The sequence below is a fragment of the Colletotrichum orchidophilum genome (genome assembly GCF_001831195.1).
Source record: "Colletotrichum orchidophilum strain IMI 309357 chromosome Unknown Scaffold_50.1, whole genome shotgun sequence".
Classification (NCBI taxonomy): Eukaryota; Fungi; Ascomycota; class Sordariomycetes; order Glomerellales; family Glomerellaceae; genus Colletotrichum; species Colletotrichum orchidophilum.
In genome coordinates, this window is record NW_019173006.1 from 236,012 (window position 1) to 263,800 (window position 27,789).

Below are 27,789 nucleotides of genomic sequence, written 5' to 3' on the forward strand. Positions count from 1 at the left end.
AATACCGAGGAAACCAAGACAAGATGGTGCCCAACTCCATCGTGTCTCGACTCCCGGCATCATCTTCACACACAATCCGCAAGTCTTGAGATCCCTTACCGCGTGTAAACCAAGTGTCGTGAGTGCATGACCGAATTGCGGATTCTTCCAGGCTTGCGTGGGTACGGAGGAAGGGTGTAGTTTTTTCGCGAGCTCGGTACGTTTCGCTCAGATTATTTCTGATGTCTGAATATGAAATCAGTATTGCTGTAGTAAGAGAGAAGCGTTCGTTAAGCACTTACTGGTAACTTATCATGACGTGATTCCGGAAGCCGTCGGACTGGGCAATACGACATTCCGATAGTGAACGCCGTATGAAGAAATAAGTTACGGGCTTGCCGCTAGTCTCATCTCCGTTGCCGTTGCCGAAGCGCTATGCGACCCGATGCCCTTGATAAATCGGAAGGACGGGCTGGTCGCAATTTTGACTGCGATATATGTGTTTGGTTTGGGATTTGTCATTTTGATTTGTTTGTGTTGTATTGAGCCACAGTCTCCCAAGATCGGCTGGTTTATGAGGTTTCAAGAAGATGACTAGGCTCAAGGAGATGATTGAGTAGCCATGAAAATTCAGAATGAAGGGAATAATAGCAAGGGCCACTTGTTTGAGCACAGAGATAGAACTTGCACATAGTATCTCAGAAACGGTAGTCCAGGTAGAACCACCGAGAAAATTTCCATCCATCGCAGTGAAGAGGGGGCGTTACGGTATTCATGGCATCCTGATGGCCCTCGTTCCTGCACATGGTTAGCTTCCCCTACGAACAGACTAGGGCAAAGACAAGACACTAGACAGTGGTTGCTCTGCTCCTTGGCCCAAAAGCAGTAAGTCGGATGTAGTCAAGAAGCCAGCTGACATGCTGGATCGTACTGCAGGACGCAGTTCATGCACATAGTTGCCGTAATGCTGGAAACAGTTCATGCAGCTGTGCAGATTGACTGGTTCATGCACACAGGCGGCTCTAGAAGCCGGCGCAAGATCCCGCAGTTCGTCCAATCTTAAGATGAACTGACTACATCCGCACCGCTCGGTGCCTCTGCAGGGTCTAGAAGAGAGAGATGGTCCAATCCACGGCAGACTGTGCCGATCATTTGGTATGGAGCTGAAAACGGAACTTTGATGGTCTCCTGCTTGTGCCGTGTATCTGGACTGCCGGTTGCCCAGCCATTGTCACGAGCTCTGCTCTTGGCTACAATATTGGCTTTTGTGTCAATCGTTTATTTATATCCCGAAGCCGAGAATTGCTCTTCATTTCATTAAGGATCAAGTGCATGCGACGAATCTTGACTTTTCACATTTCCTGCAACTGTACTGCCCCAAATTCAACACCTCCACCAGCAATACTTCCCCTTATCGCTCTTCACTATGCTCAGCGACTCTACGCATAGCGCCCTCGAGCGAGCTGGTAGAATCCTCAAGCAGTTCCATGAGGATGAGGATTCCATACCTAGGGATGAATCCGACTGGCTCCTTGATCTAAAAGCGGCCGCACCCGAATATTTCGAGATTCCTGCAGATAGCAAGACTGCAGCCCGCTGCAAGGGAGCGGCGTACGATATCATGAGGAAGGAATATGTCGAGGAGCTCTTAAACAGGCAAGGCATGCTAGGTCAGGGCAGTCTATCCGACGTCCAGGAAGGCTTTCTATGCGTCGTCTCCCAGGAGATGCCTGAGATCTTTGCAGACTTGTATTCGAATTCCAGCAGCATTGGCGGCAGTCACAGAGCGCATGATGTAGACGAAGGCGACGCCAAGTCATCGTTGGCAGTGAGCGACCTCATTCTCCCAACTGATCAAGGTCGCCTGAGCAGCCGGAGCCGCCACATTCTTGAACGCGATTTCGAGGTGCAGAAGCGACTTGCTCAGGTCTCACCACAACCGCTTCCACCTCAACCAGCTGCAGTCGTGATGCCTGAGCTTCGTCATACCCCAGCACCGTCTAGACAACTCATTTTTGGTAGCTTTACCTTTGATCGAAGCAACAACACTAATGCGACCAGGGCGGAGTCACCAGCCCTATCGCCATCTACAACGCCAGTGACTTCATCCAAGGCCCAACGCAGAGCAGGTGCCGAGCGCACTGCGAGACGCAAGGAAACGGCCGCGTCACGAGAAATGGAACGACATCACGCAGCGACGACAATCGGCAAAGGTGGAAGCGACATCGGTGGCATTGGTGGAGGGAATTCAACAGTGTCGCTGGCTGAGATTGACAAACGCCTCGACGAGATGCTTGCGACTGTCGAGGAGAAAGCTGCCGAACGCAAGCGACTCATGCCCGCCGTTTACCAGGTCTTCCAGCTCGAGGGCGAGCTTCTTGAGCTGCAGCTTCATCTGGACGAACTGAGATCAGCAAAACGGGAGATGAGTTCTCAGCACGGTCCCGCTTGAGAGAGTGTCGTGTTCATGCGGCGGTATTCATGCAACGGCTCGAAGCAGCGGTGTTCATGTGGTCGTGCTTGTTTGGGAGTCTGGGTTTAGTGATTGAGTAGATGGGTTGATGGGTGGATAGAGATTTGCTGTTTGTTTCCTTCATGTCTCGTCTAGTTCAATCTGTTGTCAGAATGTGGGTTACTGTTCGTTCACGTTTGCTTCACGCATTATGTGATCCAGTGTGTCGTCAAAAACTTCAACAGAGTGAGTGGCTCTCGCCTTGGCAAACGAAGAGTCTCTGCTGTGCAGCCGCATCGTGTTCGCAGTTCATGTCGCCGCGCTTACATGGGCGTGTTCGTGCAGCCGCATTCTTGCAGTAATGTTCATGTAGTCATCCGGAGCCAGTGGTTCCTGATTGAAGAAAGGGACAGATCAGTGGATGTGGACATCCTGTTCTTCTCCATGTGTCACGAAACTGATCACTTCGTCAAAATCCAAGTGAATTGGTCCATGCAAAGCAGTATACGCTGTTGGTGGAAACGAGTAGATTACCTTCTTTCGTGGGTCATGCTGTGGCAGTGATGCAGGCGAGTTCACGTGACTATCCGACGTTGGTAATTGAATCGATGGGCGCTTGAGATATGCTGATGGGTGGATTTTGGCAGTCCGTTTTCTTCATGTCTCATCTAGTATAGCGTGCATTACGAGATTCAAGAAAATGAGCATCGTCCCTCATTGAAATGGCGTTGAGGCGTCGGCTCTTTTCCATGTCCTGAAGTCTATATTCTTCTGTGTTCCCCTGACTACCTTGAGCTCACTGGTCTTTCCATATTTCCGTCATCATCGTCATCATCAGCATTATCATTTTCATCGACTCAGCTGATCTTCTCCTTCCTCCCGGGCTGGGACACCTTTCCCCCCGTCTTGGGACTTGCATGAAAACAGCAAAACCACGATCAAATCAACCTTCCAAGTATCGGCTTTGTTTCCAGCTTCATTTCCGTACCTAATATGGCCTCTCTTGCGGGCATCACGGACGAAGAGGTAAGGCAGTACCGCACCAAGCAGATTGACGATATCCCGCCTACATGTTGTGCCCGGAAAGCCAGTTCTTCGCGCACCAACTCTCACATCTCGCTCTCAGCCTTCACTTTATTCCGTCACTCTGGCCCTTCACTCTCACCCTTCACTCTAATCCTTCACTCCAATTGTTCACCCTCATAGTCTCCTCTCATGCACTGCTCTTCGTTTGCTTTTCGCGCCTGGACCCCAGATCCTAATCTCATGCGCCTATCTCATTTCCTCTTCTACTACTTTCCTGTGCTCAAGTCCTGCACCCATCTCCTTACTTGGGTCCCGCTCCCGACTCCTGCACCACAAGTATGTCCTCGCATGTTGTAATTGCAGGCTAGAGAGTTCATGGTTTCCCAACGCATCTCACCGGTCGCAACCTGATGTCTCGGGTAACTTGTCCGCATCTGACAGATTTCGTAGCGCTTCAATGGAATCAAGATAGGACCGCATATGTCGCGTCTGACTTATCACACACACCACCGCATGCTTATCGACAAGCATATTGTTCGACACGGCGTAGTCCCCAAGCTCTCCCACGTTAAGATTCGCGAGCTTTATGATGATCTAGGCTGCACCGGCGATGCTCATGAGAAGTACACCTTTCACAAAATCGAGGATGCCGTGAAGCGCCGTGCCGGAAAGTTTCGGAAGAAACCCTACACCCCGCATGAGGAGATTGTCGTCGTGGACGAGGATGATGGAGGTCCAAAGGACTCTATCTGGAAGTGAGTTGAGGACCAGAAGCAGCGCGCCAAGAAGTTCATTGCTAACCACTCCGTGTTTGCCGTCAGGTATCCCAAGTGGATGCAGGCGTGGTTGAAGCCCGACTGGATCGGAGACGACACTCCGCCCGCTCCTCCCGCTGCGAAATCCGCCACTCTCGCCAGTGCCAAGTCTGCCAAATCCATCACTGCTGTAGTTGCCAGTGATGTTGCTACTTCGTCTGCACCAGTCACTGGTCAGAACAAAAATACTTCTCCTTCTCTACCTCTTTCGTTCCTCCAGCGATGCGACGAACCGACGCCTCTCAGATCGAACCAGACTTGGACCCCTACCGCCCGAGCCGAAGCTATACTTGGTCGCGAAGCGAGATTGCCGCCGCAGCAGGGGTTTCCGAGCGCGAACTTTGGACCGGACGTCAACATCGATATGGACATTGACATGGAAGATGCACCCGATACCAGTACCTTCATTCAACCGCGTGTTGGCCCAGTGAGACTTCCCTCGCCTCCACTGGAGACGGACGCATTGCCATCATCCAACCCCTTCTTGACTCAACTTTCCGACGACACTGGTGTCAGAGCCGCAGCCGCAGACCGGGACCGGGACACCTTGCTTCAACTCAATCCCTTCACGACTCGAATTTCCAATAGAGCTGATGGCAGAGCCTTAGTCCAAGGAAGGGATGCATTGTCGCAAGTCAATCCCTTGTCGATCCGACTTCCCGACAATACCGGCGCCAAAGTCATTTTCCAAGACCGGGATACAGTACCGTTTTCTAACCCCTTCTCAAGTCTACTCCCTGAAAACAACACTGCCAAAGCCACAGTCCGAGACTGGAACCATCAGCAGAAGCAACCCAAGGCTGGCGATATACCCGCACGACTCACGAACCAGACTCGGAACAGCACGAACCCAAATCGGGACCCGCCTCCTTCTCCGCCTCATACCCCCTCCAAGTCAGCCTCCAAGTTGGACCGTGATGCGACACACTTGGAAAACGTCTACAAGCCTGCCTTGGAAACTGAAGCAACAAGGCTAACAGCATTACGAACCATTCGTTCTCGTCCTGCTGTACCATTTCTTCCACCCTCGGCTTTGGTGTCGGAGCTGCCGTCGTCGTCGTCACCACCGACTGCATTGGCCACAACAAGGGCGACAGCATTCCAGAGTACCCGTCCCCGTCCCCGTCCTGCTGCATTGTTACCTTCAGCCCCAGCTTCAGGGTCGTTGTCGACCTCGCCGCTGCGGCCGTCATCATCCTTTGCCAAGCTCAAGCTCAGGAGTGCCGCAGTCCTACGTATCCAAGAAGAGGTTTTTGACGCGCGCATAGCGAGCTCCCTCTCCGGTACACCCGTCGTCTCTCGAGAGAGTCGGGAGCGTGCTCGCATCAATCTGGCCCAAGCACTTACGGATCTAGCCGAAGTCGAGGCGGAGGTGGACAGCATTCTTACCGAGGGACGTCGTCACTACTGGGGTTCGGACTTGGGTATGGTGATACCGAGGATTTCGGACGGTATTCTCTCATTGTACCTGCGCAGATCTGTCTGTCCTCCATTTGTCTAGCTACCTATTCTTTCGCCCTTGTGGGTGTCGAAATCTAACCATGGACTGTTTGTGTGAATCAATGTCTCCCCCCCCTGCCGCCGCTGCTGGTGGTATCTTCAATGTTGAACGTAGCGTGAACCAGTTCGGGCAAACGCTTGTACAACGAAAGAAGCTTGTTGTCGATTTGATCCGCAATGATATCGGCAGATTCCTCAACAGAGTCTGCCAGCTTCTTGGCCCGTGTGGTGTGGTCCATCAGCCGTTTGAGTTCGTCTGTGTATTGTCGAAGACCATTCCTCCGTTGATCTACCCGGCCCTGCGTTATATGCTTGACACGATGGCAAAGAAAGTCGGCCTCGTTGGCGGAGCTTTGCAGCATGCTGTTCACCTTGGAAGCATGCGGTATCATGGCTTTGTTGGATTCGTTACATTCTGGTTGCTCGCCTCCCCCCTCGCCCGTGTCTGTTGGTTTCCCCCCGATCAAGAGAGCATACTCAGGGAACTCCTGCTTCCAGTGCCGCAACTCGGAAGACCATCCGCATGTCTTCCTGACCAGCTGTGCATAAGATATTGATGTGTTAGTCTCCTCTTGACCACCCCTGTCCATCGAAAGCACAACCGTTGCCACGTCTTGGAGCGCCTGTGCAACGGTATCCACCGCCTCCTGGATGCGTCTGTTTGCTTCTCGGTATGCCGCCGGAGAGTGCTGTATGGCATCACCTTCATTTCCCCATTGAAACCACCGCCACCACGTGCGAGCCAACCAACTTTTCTTCACAAATACGCGGGTCGGATTGTCTCGGATCCAGCGGCTGTTTGCCACGGCGGAGTGTAGGAGTGAGGACACGGCCCTGGGCCATTGCTCGTCAACGGCACTTTCCAAGGCAGCAAAACTGTGGAAAACTGATTCAGCCGATTCTGCAGATGGCTTTACCAGACCAGTGTGGTTAACGTCCGTTGTGGACGAAACGAGACACACGCGAGAACTCATCCCAAAGCGCTCTTCGAGCCAGGCGTGCGTCACGACAATATCCCACAGAACGGCCCTGGAGACGTCGGTTTGCTGAAAAACGGGCTTGTGCTTGTGCATGGTGTCTTCCAGTTGCGCCAGTATGACGTCGTCGTCGCCGCCGCCAACACCGACGCCCCCCCCAAACGAGTTGCTGCCCGTCCCCAAAGGGGAAGAAGAGTGTTGTTGGACCCATCCGCCGGTACATGCTCCCGCTCCCGTGTAGAGGCATGAGACTGTAGTGAAGCTCTGCGTGGCGAAGCCAATCATGGCGCCAAGCGAGAACCACTGCCAGGCAAAGTAGACGAGAGACATGACCACTGCAAGACCAAGAGCCATGGTGACCGCAGACTGGACGGGTTGCCATAGACAACCCGCTACGACATTGGCGGCGGGAGCGAGAAATATTATCCAGACGGTCCACATCAAGCTGAAGGCCTTGGTAAGCCCTGACCAGCCCCAGTACCAGGCCCAGTGCCAGACTTGAGTCTTTTCCTCCGGCGGCTCCAGCACTTGGAGACAACGAGACCAGGTTGTCGTCAGACGCACGACTTTGGCACCTTGGCTCATCTGGGTAGTTCCCTCACGTATCGTTGCTTGACTACCGCTACCAAAATACAGATTGTTGTTGCTGGTATTGCTGGTATGATTGTTGATCTGAACGTTGCCTCTGAAGTTGGTTAAGGTCTGCCGGGGTAAGACTGGATAATTGACGGTGCCCATAGGGGGAGTTGGCAACTTCACCAACGGTTGGGCAGTGTTTCCGCTGCCGCTGGCAATAATACCATCACTTGAGCTCGCCGTTGGTAAAAGTTGACGGGCTGGAATATCAGCGGGTTAGCTTTTGTCGCGGATCTATGACATGTGACGTGCCGTCATCTCACCTGAAGCACCATCATTGGTAGAGCTACCACCCTCGTCAGGTTCCTGTGCCTGCCTTTTCGCAAGATGTCGGCGAATCCTCTCCCGCGAAATATTGTTGATGTTGAAACCTCGTGCCGAAGACATCACGGACAAGTATTGATGTGGTGCAGCGTCAAGTAGATGTTTTCTTTTTTCCTTTTTTGGGGAATCGCGTGATGTTTGGCTCAAGAGAAAAGGGCATGAGAGAGCGAGAGAGAGAGAGACGGAGGAAAGGATGATTGAGTCTGTATTATTGACTGAGAGGGTTTCCAAAGTGACGTGAGGTAGTGCAGAGAAATACCAAGAAGACAACAGAAGAGTTGCGACTGTTCGTTTGTAATTCCTTCACACTCAGTCGAAACATACTAATACTTCAAAACAGAGACTCTCAAGCTCCAAAAGATCAACGCGAGACTAGGCTCGAACTGCCTTCAAGAGTGCACAAAGCTTTCACAGCGGATTTGCATCAAGATCCAATGTGTTGCCTAGGAAGACGAAAACACAAGGGGTATGGCATTACTTCAGGCGTCAAAGAATCAGACAATGGTTGTTTCTGTCACGATTAGGTTGAGTCACAGATTGGAGTTCTATTTTAGCCTCTAGACCAGCTGAGAACCAACCAATCTTTTTTTTTTTTTTTTTTGGCTCGTCTGGTGTTTCCCGTTCATGTGTGATGGCGACAACCTTTGGTGCTTCTCGTCAGTTTTCGCCAATTACATGATGATGGATTTTGAGATGGATCAGATACACATTCGGAAGTTTCAAATTTCTTTATGATCTTACGTTTGGAAAAAAGGAGAGAGAAAAAGCATGAATCTTCTGGTGCAAGCCACGCCATGTCTTTGGGATTGGGCCAAGATGATGAAGCTTCTGGACATGAATTACTGATTATATTTGTACCAGTTTGGTGCAGATATCGAGGAGCCCACCCATACTTTCTCGCATCTTTGTAAATTTTTCTAGATAATCACCCTATGCATCCCATACCAGGATGAGCACGCATGGCACCACCACGAAGGAGCACACGACTGAGCCAAAGGACCCAGAGGGCTCAAGAGGCTGAAGAAGCTCAGGCGGCCCAGCGGAAGGTGCACGAGGAAATCTGGGACAAGTTGAGCGAATGCTACAATCATCGGCTATTCCTACCCTGCGTTGCCGCATGTCTTGTGTGGCTATTTACCGTCGGCTGTGGCGTCGGTTTCAGCATCCGTGGATCATTAAGCACCGACGGCACCAACGACAGCAGTAGCAAGGCTGGTGGTGGTGGTGCTGGAGATGGCGCCAAGCTAATGCCAAAAGTAATCCCCAAAGTACAGGACCAGGCCAAGATGGACATTTGCAGTGTTCACAGGGGTATCCACGACCTTGATTCCGTATCCGGCACCATCGATGTCCTCACATTTCTCCATATCGATGCTGAAGCCATCTTGAAGGGGGAGCCGAAAGGACCTGGCAAAGAAAATGCACTTCGAACCACTGTCTCAGACGCGATTGTAGCCATCATTCAGGAGGCTGGCGGGGCTTCCCCTTTCGGCGGGCGTGGATCAGGACTTACCCCAGACAACGATCACGACGCGGTACGAGAGAGGGACAGGGTTATCAATCATGTCCGACGGCAAGCAGCGCTGGGGCATGGCATGGAGGGCCAAGGAGGAAATGTCGAAGTGGAGATGACGTTCCGACGGCTTGCGATCGATGCGGGTAGTCTGTTGACAAGGCCTGATCTGAGAGCGAGGTATGCCAAGGATGTCTTCCTGGCACTACGAAAGCGCAAATCGGGCGAAAAGAGAAGCGAGTGGATGAAGCAGTATTGCCAGGAGTATTGGGGTGAGCTGTAAGATTGGTAGTCTTCAGCCAAATGTGATGGAGTTGTGGAAGAAGTGCCGTTTGTGTCCTTAGGTTGGTTGTTTCGTGCTGGGGGGGCGGAAAGTCCACAGACTGTGTCGATTGTACCTGCTGCCTAACATAACTTATCAAGTACTCTCCTTCTCGAAATGTTTCCCGTTTCCGTTGCGACTTGGCAGTTGCGTTACGGGAGGGCGGCGGCGGCGGCAGGAGGTTGATCCCCAAATACGTACGTACCTACCCAGAAACGTCCCCACGGCACGCAAGTCGCGGGTTCGCACTTTGGGCAAGGCAAGAGACGGAATGAGGAAAGTCGAAAAAAAGGAACACAAACGGGGAGAAGATAGCTTGGGTGCCTCGTTGTCACATCTCTGCCACAATCCAACAATCAGTGACACATCCTCCCTTGCACTTTTGTGTATGGTACGAAATGTGGTTGGCACATAAACACCACCACCCATTGCTCGTGCGTGGTTCTGCACTGCAATCGAGCACCGCTGGCCTGCTGCATCCGTCCCAAGTGATTGACCACGCTCAGCTACCAATTGACTGTCGCCCTCGCAATTTTGAATTGATTGTCAATTGATGTTTGTCTGATGAGATTTGGCTTGGTGTTTGCAACGCCAGATGCGACCAAGCTGTTTGTTGCCAAGTTTGCCTTCCCTTGGGCGATGAGGAACACAGACGCGTTATCCGAGGCAGCGAATCAAAAGGCTACAGTGACATCTCGTCTGATTGAACAGCTCCAGCTCCAGACTCCAGTGGTCACTGGTACCGTGTCGTCTTGTCTTGTCCCGGTAGCACGTTGACATTTTCTCACAAACACCTCCCGTCTGCATCTCAGGGCAGAAACATGCGTCTGCTTCAGAAATCTTGTCCCAACGGAAGTTGCTTGACTTGCCAATTCCGAGCTGGAAAGAGTACAGACACGTCATCGTCTTCCATCCATAACGGCAGCAACCACCTCGTACGCCCTGTACCTTACAAATGGAAACTCGCCCCACTGGAGATACGTACCCAAGCACCTGCCTCCGTCGTCTGTTTGCCGCCGTTTGCCTGCAGGTTGTCTTCTGCCTTACCTTAGCCACGCGCTTTGTTGCCATTACCTCCCCTTCCGTTGTTCACGCCATCTTGATTCCAAGAAAGTAACCTCTGTTTGTTTGGTGTTCTCAATTTTTTACTCGAGACACTTTCCCCATTAATGTCTGCGGCACCTCAGTCTAGGTACCTAAGTAGTTACGGGGGTTTTCAAAACTTGGATCGAGCTTGAAGCGTCGGCCACGGCCCCGGCGAATAAGCAGGACTGGTCGTCACAACATTTTACGGTTGCGGTGATCGCTTTGGCAGATTCTCCGTCGTTAAGAATTGTCTTGCATCGCCATTGCTGGATAGCCCATGCAGGATCTCACGGTGGCTCGAACGAGCATGTCGTTGCCGAGGAGAGGTGTAGCGTCGTTTGTTGTGTCCTGACTGTCGAAATCTCCGCCAGAATTACTCTGAGCAGCATTGCAGAACTTCCGCCCTATCATGGAGTACAGACACTTGTTGCATCAGAGCACCCGACGTCTCGCAGTGCTGGGGCGCGATGCATAATGTGTGATAGAGTGAGGTTGTTGTGGGTGGTGTCGAGGTTTACACTGTGCCCTGGGGTCGATGGTGGTGCAATGGTGGTGTTCTTGGTAACCAGTGGGGGTTAATTAAGGTAGTTGTGCCTGGCATGGGAAGGTACATCGTACCTGTACAGGTCTTGCCGTCTTGGGGAAGGGACGGGAAAGGGGTCCAAATGGTGGTGCCTGAGGTCTATGGTCCGGGCGGAGATTCGAGAGTACGTATTCCGTAGTCCGTCTCTGGATCATTGATGGACGGGAGACCATCAAGGTGACAGCTCGCGTGACCTACAAACGCAAAGTTGGGCGTGACTGCACAGTGTCGGTCATGTAAAGTGATCAGGCGCGACTGCAAAGTGTCGGTCATGCAAAGAGATTAGGCGTGACTGTATGTATGACTGTGACTATCTCTTGCATGTTCAAATTCGCTTGCAGGGCACCGCAGGTAAGGTAGCCAGGTAGCATTCTCTGATTTCTTCACACTGCGAGAGTAAGCATACGATAATACCACGCACCCTCGTGCTGCTGTGTCAACACCATCCGGAATCTCAGCTACCATGAAGATCTACGTGAGAATGTTTGCCTCCTTGCACACACCGCAACTTACCTGCCACTGTGTGTCTTGTTCTCCAGCGATATCCGTCGATCGGCTTTCATTGCACGCCTACCCCGAGAGTTAATACTTGTTGCTTGACACTTGCTGGCCTGGTACCTACTTCCACCTCGAAGCCACGCTTGGCCTGGGAGCTTTTCCTGCTTTACTCAATTCGATTCACATTGAAGCTCTTCCCAGGTCTTCCAAGATTCCATCTCGACAATCACGCTGCTGTGCACCTCCCGCCCGCCGGTCAATTGATCGCCATGTCTCGCAATTGATCGGCTGGGCCACCAAATGATCTTGAACATTGCCCATGATAACGGTCTACCTTACTTCTTCGCGTTCCCCAACAACATATGCACTTTGCAACGAGTCGATCGCTTCAGAGCCTGACGCGGTTGCGTTTTTGGAGTACAGAATCCGGGCGACTTCTTTTCCCAAACCTGCATTAGAGCCCGTCACGAGAAAAACCTGTCTTATCAGATTAGTTTGCGGATTTCAACTAGAAGCAAACGTACTTTGGCTGTCAGATCTGGGACACTCTCTGCCGTGAACGCAGGCGCCGGGGTCCGCGCGTGCAAAAGTGTCCGAATGTGATGAATTAGTAACGCTACGGACAGTCCCAGATTTTATCATTACACAGTGAAAAGACACCAGATGCTGACATGGCAGCTTTTGGAGATGGATATAAAAGTATGTGTGCCGATGAATCAATGGCCGGTCATCAAATCTGCCCTTCATCCTTGTACTAGTCGGCATTATTTTGCTCTCCCGCGGCCACCGAACAAAATGGCTCGTATCAGCTTGTACAGTGCGTTGGTACCTCAGTTCAGGAACGGCCTCGTGGCCCTCTCTCGCATTCTAGCCAAGGCCGCCGAACACTACGATAATGAGCGCCACGGCGATATCACAAAGGCAACTCTCATTGAGGGCATGCTGCCGCTGCCTGGCCACGTCCTCCTCGTATCCAACCGTTTCTGGTCGACAAGGAAAATAGCGCTGCTTAACGGGGATCCGAGATTCCACATACAGTTCCTTGGAGAGGTAGTCACAAGGGTAATAGCGAGCCTCGAACGCAGCAGACAAATTGAAAATGTTTTGACAAACTTGAAAAACCTGACTTCAAGGATAACACGACTCACGACTCACTCTCATGATCACATGCATTGACATTCCAGTTCTTGAAGTATAGCCCATGAATCACAATACGCCGTATTCTATTCATCTATACAAATCGAGTGACTGCATCTACATTTATATACACAAAGCCCATGATGATGCCTAGAATTTTGACGTATTACTGCTCGAATACGGCCTCAGCATCTTCAATTACAAGTTCAGCATTCGCCCCGATTCCAGCACTCACGCCAGCGCCCATGGCAACTGCCACCTGAGAAATTTGCGTGGAGCAATCTCCAGCAGCAAAAAATCCCGGGCAACTTGTTTGCTGCATGGGTGAGGAAGTCACAATATCGCCTGTCGAGGACATTTCTAATTCTAGCTGCAATGCGATGTCTCCAGTGATTGTAGCCTGTGGCTTATGAAAGATCCAGTCATAGAGCTCGTGTGAGCCGTCGGAGAACCAGACCTCTGTCTGGGCAAGAGGTCCCACGTGATGTAGGTCACGAATCTTCCGGTCTTCAATGTGTAGTCCGTTGGATAGTATCATGGCTGAAAGCTTCGCATGGGATGGTTGAGAAGCGTGGCCGTTCAATAAAACACACTTGCCGAGATGTGAACTGTGACAGAAGCTGGGAGTAGAACAGGAAATCCTCCGTTGTGTCCCCTGTGACTTCACCTGCAATGAGGAAAGCCACTCTGGCTGTACCTTCCGTCGATTCCTCAAATCCACGGCAGAACGGGCAGTGTATACTGCCTGCCAGACGAGTCAGAGCTGGAGAAAAAGAAAGCGACAGGAAGGAGGAAGGGAAACGAAAAAAGAGGTCCTTCAACTCACATCCCTTTCCCCCAATCTCCACGGAATCCCGAGATATCAGGGAGAATGTTCTGTTTTACCAGAGCAAGAATAACTTTTCGGCCGCTCCAAGACTATCCTTCAGAGTCGACGAGGAGGAAGACATTTGTATTGGTCTCAACTTTCTCAAACTTTAGACTTCTCTTCGCACAAGGGTCACCGCCTTGTACTTTGTAGGAGTTCATCCCTAATGCCGTCCCTGAGCTGGGTCGGGTCTTGATGATCGTGGAGTGCAACGGTGTGAACATGGCTGCTGTAGCTGTTGCGGTATCGGCCAGAATCGAAAACAGCTACACTGCGGGGAACACGTCCAAGGGCCAAGGCTGCCGACAATCCAGCAGGTCCTCCTCCGATGATAAGAACATCCAGAACGTTGCGTAAGCGATGAGGAGCCTCCATTTCGATGAAAGCTTGATACTGCTGCAGGTGTGCTTAAGAATTTTGATGTCGCATCATGCATATTCTCGGTGCAAGTACTATGGCAGTCGGCCTCTTATACCTCGACCGCAAGATTAGGCTTGATTAGGTATCCCGGGAACTTATCAAAGGCCTTGACGGAGATTTTTTTCCTTGTGCGCTTGATTAAGCTTTTGCTCATCCCTCACGTACCCGAATTTCAAAGCTAAAGTGATGGACAACCATTAACTTCTCTCGTCAGCCGCGGCAGGGTTGTGCGGTTACGTGGAATGAAATTTGCAAAGACTGTTTGAATCTATCCAGATACAAATTGGTTCCAAGATTCCCTTAATGACACACTCGCCGGCCTTTTAGTGGCTCTTACCTGTCGGTGGAGAGGTGACGATCATGCTTCTGTCCGCTTCTATGATTAAATGAACAGGGCGGTCTTGAGGGACTGAGCGAAGCCAGTACTTTGTACTAGTCTTCAGCCAGTCAAGCTACCGTAAGTGGAACTGCTTACTCGTATTGGGCAAGCTCGATATTGTGTGCTGTATGTATGGTGCATGTGGTCTATCTTACCGCCTTCGTATTCGTTCCCGGAGTTATCGACATTCTAGGTACGGTCCAAAGCCGCTTGATACGGTAATTGACCTCACTTGAAAAAGTCCGAAACTTCTAGTTTTCAAGCATTTAGAACTATTTTACTTTGGATGAACTGGCAATGATGTGCGGTAGGTTGTATTAGAAGTTAGAAATATTCATCTGTGAGGCCTTGGCCACTTCATGATGAGCACTCATTGCTCGTGGAATATTGTTTCCGATGAAAAAATTCGACTTGAGTCATGACTGCGCATTGATAAGAAGTCGGAAAGTTTTTGCGACGTCGAAATGCTCAAATTAGCGCAATTTCGCTCTTCAGGTGCTGGTAACGAGTAGATGGTAGTCAAGTCTCTGTGACATCAAGTATTTGGCATTTTTATTAGGGGCATCTTAGATATACTGGTAAGAACGGACTGTTTGAGCTAATCGGATATTTTCATCTTGACCTTAAGTTTCCGGCCGCATGATGATTACTCACGGGCCCTCGTACATTCATACCAGAAGCCAAGGATGGCTCTGGCTGAACCTACCAGACATGTTCTGTCACCTGTAAAACAAGTACTCTCGACACAGCCATGAGCTCAGACGTGATTTGATGGGTGTCGAAATTCATGTTTGCGCATGTCATTGGGTATCTATGTGGCTACCTGAAGCTGGCTATTGGTCCATGTGATGATGATGCTGCAGTCCCATCCCATCCCATTACGCTAAGCTCCGTCCAAGTAGTTGATGATCATTTCGTATTAGCATATCAGATTTTGTCATTCCTTGTTGCGTCGATCCACCTCATCCAGCGCCTGCTTCCATTCCTCCACTCGCTCAGTAACGAGATGCTTCCTCCATGCCAAGTACTCCTTCGCCAAAGAAGTCACCGGCCACTCGGTCTCTGTTTCTTCGCTCGTGTTCGCTCGTGACTCCTCCGCCTCGAGCTCCGCAATCTTAGTCTCTTGTGTCCGAATGTCGTTCTCGTCTACGTTGGGGACGTTCCTCAAAGACAAAAGGACGAGTCGGCGCGCATCGATTTCGCGCTGGATCTGAGACTGAATCGTATCCTTCTTTGTATCCACCTCCTTCGCTTTCGATGCCGCCGAAACCGATGCCGCTTCACGCTCAAACTGCTCGAGGAGCGATGTGGCGTCGTCGACATCATCAAGGGTAGCCCGGGAGGCTGCCAAGCCATCGGAGAGCTTGTTGCTGGCCTCCTTCATTAGCAGGGTGATGACCTTCTTCTGCGCTTCGAGTGCGTCGTAAATGGAACCAACGCTTTCGCCAGCTTCTTTTTGGATCCTGTGTGGCATGGGCGTAGGGGGTCTGCCGAGGGAGCGCATGGCGGCGACAGGTACTGGACCAAGAAAGGCTGTGTCTCGCGCCGCGGACTGTCCGTCCATCATCTTGCATTGCATTGTTGCCAAAGTGTCGCGAAACACATCCCTCCATAGGTCAGTGTTGATGGATTCGGGCAGCATCGTGCGGCTTAGATAGTGCATTGCGTGGACCAAGACCATCACACCGCAGTCGACGCCATTTCGCTGCTGAATGGCACCCTGCCGAATGATCCTCCAATCCTGTGGCGTCTCCCTAGGATATGCTCTCGGGATAAGCTTCTTGATGCGCCTCTCCGTATCCGCATGGTGGGCGTTGGACGACAGCGAGTCAAAGATCTCGATCCTCTTGGTGTTTGGTGTCAATACGGCCAAAGCCCAGTGAACGTGTGTTTCAAGGTGCAATGGGACCAGAAGCTTCTGGGCGGTCGCGATCTGCTCGAGATGTTGGGGAGAGAACGTGCCCCAATTAGCGCTGAGGCTTGACAAAGACATCGCTCCCGGGAAACTGTCGGCGATGACCTGGAGCATCGCGTTCAACGGCGGGTCCTTCAGCATAACGCCCTTGGCAAGCGAGTCTCCAACACCTGCCATGGTGACCAGACTGACCAGCCTTGCCCTATGTCTTGTTGTGGGGCCCTGGAGGACACCAGCGGCTGGTTTGACTGTCGCCGGATCACCGCTGGGCTCTTGATTGCCCTGGATGATGTCTGAGCCGATTTCAATCACCTCCGGATCATGGTTTGGCATTGGTGTGCTTTGGGGGGTATCTGGGACGGGTGCGATCGCTGGCGGAGGGCTGTGCGACTCTGGAGCGTCTTGAGAAGGATCTTGAACTGGTGCAATTGGTCCCTCAGCGGTGATGGTCTTTGAGCCTGGCGGAAGATTGAGAGAAGTGCCCGCGTCGGCTTCGCCAACAGGGGAATTGTGATCGTAAAAAGAAAAGTTAAGCCCGAGGCTCTGGTCGTCCTCTAGGTCGGATTCGTCCACATCGCCATGGTTGGATCCGTCGCTGGAGCTGTTGTCATTTCCATTGCTAGCGAAGCCCAAGCCGCTATCGAAACGTGTATCATCGTTGTCCACCTCGCCTTGTAGGGCAGAATTGAGGGTTGCATCATCCTCCACGTGCTGGGTGGCCTTGGCTATCTGGGATTGGCGAAACTTGCGTTTGCGGGCGCCCGAGCGGGGGAGAAAAGTTGTACGAACTGCATCTTTCCCCTTGCCAATAGGACTGGGGATGTCGTCGTCGGAGAATGAATCAGGAGGGAAATAGTCGCCGTCTTTGCTGACGTTGGTGCTTGGGTCGGAGGCGATGAGCGGCTTGGATGTGCGAGAAATGAGGGGGGAGAATTGTGTCACTTGTGCCTTGCCCTTCCTAAGAGGACTGATGCTGCCCCGCGAATCGCCCATGTGCAGAGGCTCGAACACGCTACGATCCTCGAATAGCGATTTGGCGGGCTCGCGCCTCGGCTCTTCTGGAGATAAACTACACTGCTTGCTAATGTCGCCGTGCGTCAGCTTGGGTCTCTTGGGACCGAGAGGGATAGGTTCGGGCTTAGGCGCAGGTTTTTGCGCGGTGTCAGGCTTGGGCTCGTGCTGCTGAGGCGGTCTTGGTGGCGACTCAACCAAGATGGAATCGGCGAGGAGATGGTTGCTCAGGGCGCGGCAAGCATCGGCGGGCGCCCAGTCACGGGTGCTTGAAATCCTTTGTTGTGGATCACCATTGATACGGTGGTGTCTGGCGTCTTGTAGAAGTCGAAGGGCTGTGGGCCAGTCGGCATGGGTGGAGAGCTTGAGGATGGATTCGAAAAAGCGCCGACTCTTGACATCAGCGAATGCGGTTGCAACAACGTTGACGTCGACATTCCAATTGAAGGCGGCGCGAACGGCGAGTCTCTGGATCCGATTGTTGTTGGAGTGCGCCAGCGTCTCTATCCATCGTCGCACTTCTGGTGGCATACGGTCAAAGATCTCATCGCGCGAAAAGTGAGTGGCGTAGGTGGTGCAGATGGTGTTGAAGGCGGCCAGAAACTTATCGAGGCCCTCAACATGTTTCTCAAACTCCGCTACAAAGGACTTGAGCTCCCTGTCCAGCTCTTTCTCGACGCCTATTGGCTTTAGTGATGACGCAGGTCTTGACATTGTCGTGGGACGACTGGAGCTTTGAACTGATAGCGATGGCATGGTGGGTGATGAGTGAGGTGACGGGCGTGGTTAGGATTGGGTGTGTTTGGCCGCGGGTCGCCGTATAGTCGCGTGGGTCGTAGCGCTGCGCCGATGGTTGACGCGCCACAATGAGAGCAGTGAATAAGATGGGAAAGTTTCCTTCTCAGCGCCGTGGCGGGCGAACGCGTTGTTGTCGTTGTGATGCAACGAGAGGTGGTGCGGCGGGTGGAAAACCGTGGGAGATGATGGGAAGTAGATGTGGTGGTGGGGTTCAGTAGTGCCAGGTCGGGGGGAATTAATGGGATTTACTGCCGTATGTAGAGAATGGTAGGTACAGATGGAGCTTGAACCAAAGAGAACTATTGATGGCGAACTGATCGCACGTCGTGCTTGTGTGTGCGTGCGCATTGAATTGAAATGAAAAGAAATGAATTGAATGCGACGTGATGTGTTGGGGAGAAGATTTGTGCGAGGTCGTAAGGGAAGGTGCCGGGGCCCAACTGAAGGAAGGTGCTGCACGCGGTGGTGATGGGTTTACGGAGGCAAGTGGAGTCGCCGTTGTGAGTGACGGACCGGGGAGTTGCGGTCGTACGGAGAAGGTGGGAATTGGTGAGATGGAACACCTTCCGGCGCCGCTGCGGTCTTCCCATTCTGAGTGCCCGTGTGTTTGTTGACTGCCAGATGTATCCACTGCCACAAGTCCACGCGAAGATGCCACCAGATCACGTGATATAGGAGACGCCCCGTACATCACCTGACCTAGAGCACAGGCCAAACACTTTTAGATGCACGAACATGGTGCATAATGCAACAGACCATAAACTGCTTAGATGAATGAACCTGATGCATGGTGCAACAGGACTATGCCTATAAAGCACTTAGAGAAACATCCGTCACGCGACTTCCGGTCGGCTCGCAGAAATGCTGACGTGATTCGCGCACACCATATTGCCGCTGCCTCACCTCACCCACCTTGTCAATTGTGGTGACCAAGTACCTATCACCTACCTGACAACAACCTGAACGCCAATCCATCCAATTATAGTTCTTGGGCCAAGTATAGGTGTTCACCATGTTTGTTGGATATTACTGGCCCCAGCGATGCGCTCAAGAACAAAGATTTCGCCTGATGGAATAGATCGCATCTTGTCACAACCAGTGTCCGTTCATGTCACCGCTTTCAAACTGGAAATCGAGCATTTCTTGATGTTTCCGGGTCGTCAGATAGTGTTGCTATGTACACACATCAGCAGGGCAGACCTTTCGGTTTGCGAAGTGAATTTTGAGGTGTGAACAGGAGGTTCGGGGAAGGTGCGAGATGGCTTGCGATCTTGGAGTCGTTGGGATGTACGTTGATGGCTGGAATGGGGATGGGCGATGATGCGACTTGAGTTCCGTCAACCAACGTTGACAGGTCGAGGCTGATGTGATGGATGTGAATTGGTCTCTGGCGCGTGAGGTGGAAGGGGGAGGAATTAGTTCCTCCAGAAGTGGTAGCTGGGCAGCCCGTAAGTGTGGGCCCCAGCTGCCTTCCAGATCCAACCTTTTCTGCAAAAGGTACCTACTACTCTGAGATTCCAACACATAGCCCATGTCACAATGCGCCCAGAAAATGTTCAAAAGACAAGTCCTACCTTACCCTGCACTCAATCGCCTAGTGCCTCATCTTCGTCATCAAGCCACCCGTGGCTGCAACCATGAAAATCAGCTTCGATTGCAAGGCGGTGCCAAATGCGACACAGCATGGAATTCTCGTAATTCGTCCTAATACTGTCGGAATAAATTCGCCCGCGTCATTCAGGGAGTGGCCTTGCGTTTGCCAGGCTCGTCGACCAACGCTCGAGCGGCTCGAAAGCCCATCCGTGACAGCATCGCTCAGCACGCAGTGCACCCGGCTCTGAACATTGGAGTCTTTTGTTTCGCAACCAGACAAAAATCGATAGCAAGTCGTTGTCGAAATTATCTGAGGCGGTCCCGACCCGTTTGGTCCTGCCCAGGTCACAAAGGATCAATCCTTGCACACGCAGTCCTGGGTCAAATGATGTGGCTGGGTACTTGGTATGGCTGATGAAATTGTGGCTGATTACGGGCGTACATTGTGGCTGAAAATAACCCCGACAAACCTCTCCAAAACTGCAACCTGAATAGGTACGGCGATACGTAGCTGATTGATCCTTGTATTCGTGAGACGTGGAGCTGCGCTTTCCCTACGGAAATCACCTCCACTAACAACAACACTTTAAGCAGACCTTGCACAAGCCAGACTATCTCTCATGCCTGCGCAGGGCAGGTTTCCGAAAAGGAAATCGAGGCTCATTCTCCGCGTTCTCAAAGCAAGCCTGGTGACAGCCAAACCCCGAACCACGTTGAGAGATGCGGATTCAGATCCAACATGGCCGTTCACTCACTTTATCACAAGGAAAATATTCACACGCGCTTTGCATATCATCTCTCGCCCGTACAGATTTTTTTCCCCAGTCGATGTTGTGAAGCTCTCAGCAGTGGATAGCCGCAGCTTCACTGCGCTAGATTTTGACTGCCTGAAGAACATGCTGGGAAACCATACGCCGTTGAGAAGAATCGAAGTGACACGGAAATATTTGCACTCAAATTTCTTGACTAATCAATGGGTGAAACGGTGCTTCACATCATGACATGAAAGTTGCAACACCATCCATCCAGGCGGACGGGTGCTTCTAGGGGGTTTGAAACATTGCAGCTTGGCATTGGAAGGAACGTCGTGGGCAATGGGGGGGATGGGCTGATGTCAGATGGAGGAAGTAGCTGGTAATGTATCCTGCTGGACGGATTACGGGTTATCGCTTGTCACCATGCCATCATTCGCTGTTGGGATTCATATCAGCAGGGCCATGAAGTCTTTGGGCTAGGGCGAAGTGCAGAATGCGATCTTTGCTAGGGCGTGGCGTCGGGATGTTGAAGCGAGAGGAGGTGGTCGGATCTCACAATTCCTCTGTCTTCCCCGAGTATGATTGCGGTAGAAACCGATTGATTGGCAGTCTAATCATGCCCCAAAGACGTTCGTATCTCTCGAGGCTGGTGCTCTAGTGGTGTCGGTTCGATGGGCAATTCACCGCTCGTGGCCTGATGCTCAAAGTGCCCGACCATTCCGTCGAGGTGGCTGGAGATGCATGTGACGGCGGAGTGTTTGCCTGTTTGCCGGAACGTTGGAAAATCCGAAATCCTCTGTTTGCCGAACGTGGTGGAAAGGCAAGGAAGTTGGAGATTCAGGTGACTGGATCCTCGTTTTCGAGGAAGTTCTGATTCTTTGGTGGGGAGTTCAGGCGAAGAGAATGAAGCGCAGTACAGCGTGGGTGGAAGGTCCTGCCATGGTGACTCTTCCACGGGCTTGTGCAGAAGGAGGCCAGGCGACCCGAAACGCCTACTCCCAGCAAGTAGCGGTTTAGCGGCTGAGGGCTTCTCGGAAGGCATATTCCTGCAGCAGTGCCTAACGGAAGAAAGTGACCTAAGGCGTCCGGTACGTTCTCTTGCGTTGGTACGTTTTCGTCTCGGTTGGCACGTTTTCCTTCTTCCTGATAGCCTAGAGCTTATCGTGGTGACCTTCCCGTGGCGTTGACAGAAGGAGACGGGCACAATGGATTGAGCTCCCAACGGTTTCGGTCAGGTCGATCCACATCAGCAAAAACAAAAACCTGCCCGCCCCTCGTCTTTCTCACTCGTCGTCGAAGTTCTCTAACGACTGCTTTTCTTACCCGAATGATGGAACTTTGACACCAGCGTTATTCCAGCCAAGAAGGCTCGTGATCTTACCTCGAAACTTTCACAGGCACTGGGATTCACGACACTACCAATTAATCCATCAGCATGAAAGCATTATGCTTTTAGTGCTGTACTGAGCTTCGAGTCAAGGCGATCAGGCACAGCGGGCTCGAACTTTCAGCGACTGTAGAACGCATCCCACACGAGCCATAGAAACTTTTCGGTGTCCACTCCTCTACCGCATGACGAATCAATGAGGACAGCCACACTTTGCGCAAACGAATACGTGGCTTGTTTGCTACTGGTTTGCTCCGCCCATAGATCTAACATGACCAAGACAAAACACGGAGGAACAGAGAGAGGAAGTAGTCGAGACACGGTCGAGTGCGTGTCCTACAGCGTCGGTAAAAGAAATTGTTATTGTGATGGACGTAAAAATCGTAGATGGGCCCCAAGCTGTCCTGGTAATGGCACTAGCGCTGAGGTAAGCGGCTTGGACATGTCTTGGCCAATCAGCACAGCGTGCATATCTGGTCCAGGTGTGGAGGCACATCTGCTTAACGCACAGGCCATAAGATGTGGCACCGCATCTGAACCCCACTCCTGCCCGATTGGCACAAAACCAGATGTGCGCAGGGGTTTGATTGGTGCACATCTGCTTGAATTCAACTCGCTCATGTTGTCTGAATTAGAGAACGTGTCATGCCCTATCCCATAGTGCCATGACGAGTGATGTATCTAGGTAGCATATTTGAGAACACGATTTTGAGTGACACCAGTATTTTGTGCTTGGCGAGAATCACACCCATCATTATTGATCAATTCCTCGTAGTTCCATGTCCACTACTACCCCTCGGCACAGGAATCTATTGAACTAGGGCACAAACAACATCATGGGCCATCATTACTAAACGAGCGTATTCAATTCATTGGAGACACCTAGTTGACTAGTATTCTCGTGGCTGGAAATAGTAGATTTCAGCCGCATGCTTTGCCGCGATGTGCACCCGGGGGCTGGCATTTGGCGAGAATAAGATTGGTCTAACACATTCATCTCGGAGGATGTGTTACCAAGAAAGATTGATAACCAAGTAAGGACTTTGGATACAAGGTGGAGGGGGCCTTGAGTATTGAAAATCAAGCCATTGCATGTCGGCCTAGATGAGGAGCTGACATCCTGATTACCTAGGTCTCCCTCCGAGTAACAAGCAAGATGGACGTAGCCACCTTATGACCGGGGCTTTGCACATATCACTACTAGCGATAGGTGTAACAACGGAGAAACGGAGAGAGAGAATGAGGTGAGTTTTAATTTACGTGAAAGATGTCAAAACATTGTCTTGTTTGAACCACACCTTGCTCCCGTATAAGACGGTGAAGCGTCAAGTCTTCACGCCTAGGCTGAGATACGCTAAACCCTTGAACAGACGCCGTCGTTGTGTTTATTTATTATTCGCCCCGACAGTCTCCATTCTCATTGAGCTCGCCCAGTATGACCCGTCCGGTGTCTAAATGATTGTTTGACTCGCTCCCCTCCTACTGGACTTTCTTGAGCTGTACTTGATCTCGACCGCCCGCATAGTCAGATTCTGTCGCTTGATCGCTTCTGCCTCTGGAATGATGCCTCACCCCCAAAGTTCAAGTGCTCGTTCCATGTGCCCAGTATCTTAACGAGTCTCGCGCTTCGGCCTCTCCCTCTGCTGCATGATTGGCTGTCGATCGTTGTCGGCAGCAATGATACTTGTAGTCGCGGTGGCAGCCATGATGATGGAAAGCAGTTGGGACTGGCGAAGCGAGGCGGAGGTCATCGTGGAAGGGTCTTTGAACAGGGGAATGGCCAAGGGTTTGCCAATCTCGGCGATTTCGGCGGCGAGCTGCAAGACCCTTTCCTCTTCAGCGACGGAGAGAGTGGCCGGGCTCGCTTTGATTGGATCGGTAGTAGATTTCGCGGGGTCGGCGATTGAAGCCTCGCTCTGGGCGGGCATGTTGTCCAGGACGTTGGACTTGGCGAGTCACTTGACCTCTGTCGGTGGTGTCGGGGAAAGGTAGTCTACCAAAGTTGAGTTTTGGGTGTCTGTGAGGTGATGAATTTGAGAAAATTGTCGAGAAGTGGTGTTTGTTTGATCGAAAATTCAGAATGGCATGCCGGGAGAAGACGAAGTTGTCAAGCTGAAGTCGCACCCAAAGTTGTCTTCGACAAAGAAGAAAGAGTGAAGAAGAGGCTTCAATAAAATTACTCGTATCAGGAAGGCGAGGTAATGTACTTTAAGCGAACCTGCCTCTGTTTGGTGTTGGGGCCCCGGGGGGTTTGTGCCGGGCATTGGTCTTGAACATGACAGGAAGGAGCATCCCGGGCATTGAAATACCCGGCACAGATCTGATTTTCAGTCACCCAGGCACAGATTGTGCCTCTATTTAGTGTTAAAGCCCTGGGAGGTTTATACTAAGTATTAGTATTGAATATGACGAGAAGGAGTATCCTGGGCATAGAAATACCCGGCACAGATCTGATTTTTAGTCACCCGGGCACAGATTAGCCAAGCAGAAGGAGCTATCCCCGGCTTCAATGTGACAGGCAGGAGAGTCCCGGGCATGAAAATCCCTGTTATGAGCCAGATTGTCACGCGTTGCTCGATTCTATTTAGGTTAATATAAGCCACTTTTACCATACCTCATATGTCCATTGCTGCGCGCCATAGCTCGTGACACAGATCACCAGCCACGTGGGCATGGATCAGTCAGGCACACACATGACTGGAACAAGGCAGCTGAGATCGCCACCTCTGGCACTTTGTCCCGAGAATTTAACATCAAAAGAGGATGTAGAGAAGGAGCTATTCCGGGCTTGATCATGACGGGCAGAAGTATCCCTGGCATGGGAGTCCCTAGCACAGACATGCCTTAGTATTTGGAAGGCAGGAGCAAGACTGGCATATCTGTGACAGGGACAAACATCCCAGGCAAAAGAAAGACCGGCACAGAAATATTAGATTTGAATGACAATTGCCAATGGGATAGGCACAGGAAAGACAGGCACCAAAATGACAGGCACACACATGACGAACCGTCTTCCAATTAATCTCTGCCCAAGTGTCACCCAGGGACTGGAACATGGGCATAAAAATACCTGACTCAACTGTCCCTACCTCAACTTCAGTCGGCATCTTCGACCCCGGCAGATTTCTTTTCTGACAACTCTGAAATAATTCTCAAGGGGCATACATCTCCCATGTCCACGTACCTTAAACTTCAATCGACATCTTGCACCCAGGCATAGAAATGCCTACCCTCGGGCATCATTCTGCCAGTTGAGCGTTCCTGCCCGAGTTGCAACTTTCATTCTTTCCTGTCATGGCCATGCCTGGCATCAAATGACCCCCCATGACCTGATGACCTGGGCACTTGTATGCCATGATGTCATTTTTCAAGGCAACCGTCACGCCACCTTCTCGAATTTGACATATACGCCTGCCATTTCACCGTGAAGGACATCGAAGTATGAAGGCGCAGGATGGGCATATTCCTTCCTAGTGAGTGGTGCTGGCATTGTGAACCCAGGCATATTTATGCCCCATATGCCCCCCCAAGACTTGTGATGTTTCTACCCTTGATTCCTCGGCGGCCATGATCCTTTCGCGTTGTGTTTCTGTTCTCTTTTTTCGTCGGTTTCCGGTCGTTTTTCGGTCTTGCTGCTTGAAATCTCGATTTTTCGTTTTCACATCGGGGCGTGCTGGCGTCAGAGAGAATCGACTTTTCACCAAGTTCCCTTCCGGTTCCGAACTTGTCACTACCATGGAGTACGACTGTGCTTCGGCCCTCTCCCGCCTCTCCGAGCTCCTGTCTCTCCCCCCCAACCACCCCGACAAGGTCTCCGTCACCGCCGCTCTCCACCGGCTTCACCTTGCGTGGTGGCGTGCTGCTGCCGATGCCTCCGCCTTCACCGACTGGCCGGACTGGGTCACCGCCCACCTCGACGCCGACGACCTCGACCAGGCTCTCTCCCTCTCTTTCGGCACCAGAGTCCCCCAGACCCCCGCCCACAAGGCCGACGTGGTGTCCCGGTTCCACAACGCCGCCAACGCCCTCAACCTCTCCCCCGAGGCCATGTTCCTCTGGCTCGGCCGTGACGTTCCTCTCAAGGCCGCCAGCACCAAGCTCCTCTCCTCCCTCATCAACGGCCGTGGGTCCACCTTCTCCGCCTCCCATGTTCTTGCTGCTGTCCGAGCCGCCGCCAATGCCCGCCACAACGACCACCTGCTGCCCCCGGAGCCCATGTCAATCGATGTCACCAAGGCTTCCAAATGTATGTGATTTTACTCATTTCACTCATTTCACTTGTTCAAACTCTTGTACAAATATGTTCAATCGCGTTCAATCGGGTCCATAGCAGTAGTCGGTTGTGATCTTTGGAATGAATGAAGCTAACATACAACAACTTGATAGCCCTCAAGCAGCCCCAGCCCCAGCCACAGGTTGTCGTCGAGGAGCCCTCGGAACCAGAGATCGGCTTGCCGGAGCCAGCCGTCGAGAACTTCCAGCCCGACCCCGCCATCATCATCCCCAGCCTCGAATCCCCTCCCCCCGGCGTCCCAGTCCCAGTCCCAGCAGCCGCATCCCCGCTGTTTGATCCTCCGCCCCATATCACCAACGCCGAGTTCCTGCACGACGATGTCGAGATGACGGATGCACCCCCCGCCATGGTCGTCACGCAACACCCGGACGGCAGCTTGTCCTTTGAGTACCAGGGCCTCGACCCCGCGGCCGCCCGGTTCCTCTCCCACGTTATCGAGCTCTCCAAGCTCGATGTTCCTCTTCAACTCCGGGGGTCTGGCACCTGGGCCTCGTGCTTGGCCATCACGACCCACGCCCACGCCACCGTCGAGGCCATCATCCATTCGGGGGTCGATACAACGTTTAAGAGACTTCATGCATAGAGTTTTTGCGCACTTGTGGTGTGTTTCGGTATTGTGTTGTATTGTTTCGGTGTCTCGGTGTTTGTGTTTTGGTGTTTTGGTGTTGTTGTGCTGTGGTGTCATGGAGTTTGTGGTGTCGGGGTCGGGGTGTTACGGCGCAATTTCTTTCCTTCTTTTTTTCTTTCGTGAAAATTGACCTGCTGCTGCGCCAGCGAGTGCTTTTGGGCACTAAGACTCTCGTTCTTTCTCGTACGTGTCACTTGTGATCAGATTCAGATTCAAAGGTTGATCTTTACCGACTCTTCATTCTTGCTGTCAATACGGCTCAGATCATGGACTTGGTGTGGTATCAATATCAACATCACTTCGTGCAAGAATCGCGGCCCATCAGAGCGCCGGATCGGAAACTGAATAGTATGCTGGGAATTGTTCATTTGACCTGACCTAGTAATCGTCGCCGACTGGTCGATCACGCCAAAGTCACCATCATCTATGATTGAGGGGGTTTTCGGTCTCGCATACCAATGCATGGACAAGTGAATCGTTCCAGTTGATAAGACTGCTCATTAACACTACAATTGATCATTTTGAACAGGGAAATATGAGCACTGGTAGTGCAGTCTGTCAAAATTACCAGCCATTCCGCTTTCCGACTGGCATTCTTATCCACTTCAGACGATAGAGACTGTCAAACCATTGGAAAGGGTTTAGAACCACTACTATGCACTTCCGGTTGCTAAGAACTCCTGGATCATTCCAACCTCGAAGTGGCTCTCACCTTCGATCACTACGCTGCCTTGACTGGGTTCAAGATATACGACTCTAGAAATTGGAGCATACGAAAGAGTTAAGAAGGTATAAATCAGAAATACATATTATTTCTCGTATAGTCTGATCATTCATGCTTGATTTTTGATTATATCTCACAAATGACTTCTCGGAAACACATTGCGTATCTC

The 27,789-nt window shown here is 51.7% G+C and overlaps 8 protein-coding genes across 8 annotated transcripts; 5 read left to right on the top strand and 3 right to left on the bottom strand.

Moving 5' to 3' along the window:
- Positions 1 to 1,405: 1,405 nt before the first annotated feature.
- CORC01_06617 (uncharacterized protein) lies at positions 1,406 to 2,431 on the top strand (the record flags this gene model as incomplete). Its single annotated transcript, XM_022618256.1, has 1 exon — positions 1,406 to 2,431. One exon carries the CDS (start codon positions 1,406 to 1,408, stop codon positions 2,429 to 2,431), a length of 1,026 nt encoding a protein of 341 aa, XP_022475254.1.
- A 1,539-nt stretch (positions 2,432 to 3,970) lies between these two features.
- Positions 3,971 to 5,773, top strand: CORC01_06618 (uncharacterized protein; the record flags this gene model as incomplete). The annotated part of the gene is made up of 2 exons (XM_022618257.1): positions 3,971 to 4,212; positions 4,279 to 5,773. 2 exons carry the CDS (start codon positions 3,971 to 3,973, stop codon positions 5,771 to 5,773), a joined length of 1,737 nt encoding a protein of 578 aa, XP_022475255.1.
- Positions 5,774 to 5,831: 58 nt separating this feature from the next.
- CORC01_06619 (uncharacterized protein) lies at positions 5,832 to 7,772 on the bottom strand (the record flags this gene model as incomplete). Its single annotated transcript, XM_022618258.1, has 2 exons — positions 5,832 to 7,585; positions 7,649 to 7,772. The coding sequence occupies 2 exons, from the start codon at positions 7,770 to 7,772 to the stop codon at positions 5,832 to 5,834; spliced, it is 1,878 nt and encodes a 625-aa protein (XP_022475256.1).
- Positions 7,773 to 8,668: 896 nt separating this feature from the next.
- On the top strand, positions 8,669 to 9,505 carry CORC01_06620 (uncharacterized protein; the record flags this gene model as incomplete). Its single annotated transcript, XM_022618259.1, has 1 exon — positions 8,669 to 9,505. The coding sequence occupies one exon, from the start codon at positions 8,669 to 8,671 to the stop codon at positions 9,503 to 9,505; it is 837 nt and encodes a 278-aa protein (XP_022475257.1).
- A 3,001-nt stretch (positions 9,506 to 12,506) lies between these two features.
- On the top strand, positions 12,507 to 12,874 carry CORC01_06621 (uncharacterized protein; the record flags this gene model as incomplete). Its single annotated transcript, XM_022618260.1, has 2 exons — positions 12,507 to 12,773; positions 12,845 to 12,874. The coding sequence occupies 2 exons, from the start codon at positions 12,507 to 12,509 to the stop codon at positions 12,872 to 12,874; spliced, it is 297 nt and encodes a 98-aa protein (XP_022475258.1).
- A 2,578-nt stretch (positions 12,875 to 15,452) lies between these two features.
- On the bottom strand, positions 15,453 to 18,155 carry CORC01_06622 (uncharacterized protein; the record flags this gene model as incomplete). Its single annotated transcript, XM_022618261.1, has 1 exon — positions 15,453 to 18,155. The coding sequence occupies one exon, from the start codon at positions 18,153 to 18,155 to the stop codon at positions 15,453 to 15,455; it is 2,703 nt and encodes a 900-aa protein (XP_022475259.1).
- Positions 18,156 to 23,584: 5,429 nt separating this feature from the next.
- CORC01_06623 (uncharacterized protein) lies at positions 23,585 to 23,902 on the bottom strand (the record flags this gene model as incomplete). The annotated part of the gene is made up of 1 exon (XM_022618262.1): positions 23,585 to 23,902. The coding sequence occupies one exon, from the start codon at positions 23,900 to 23,902 to the stop codon at positions 23,585 to 23,587; it is 318 nt and encodes a 105-aa protein (XP_022475260.1).
- Positions 23,903 to 25,709: 1,807 nt separating this feature from the next.
- CORC01_06624 (uncharacterized protein) lies at positions 25,710 to 26,851 on the top strand (the record flags this gene model as incomplete). Its single annotated transcript, XM_022618263.1, has 2 exons — positions 25,710 to 26,220; positions 26,361 to 26,851. 2 exons carry the CDS (start codon positions 25,710 to 25,712, stop codon positions 26,849 to 26,851), a joined length of 1,002 nt encoding a protein of 333 aa, XP_022475261.1.
- Positions 26,852 to 27,789: the final 938 nt, after the last annotated feature.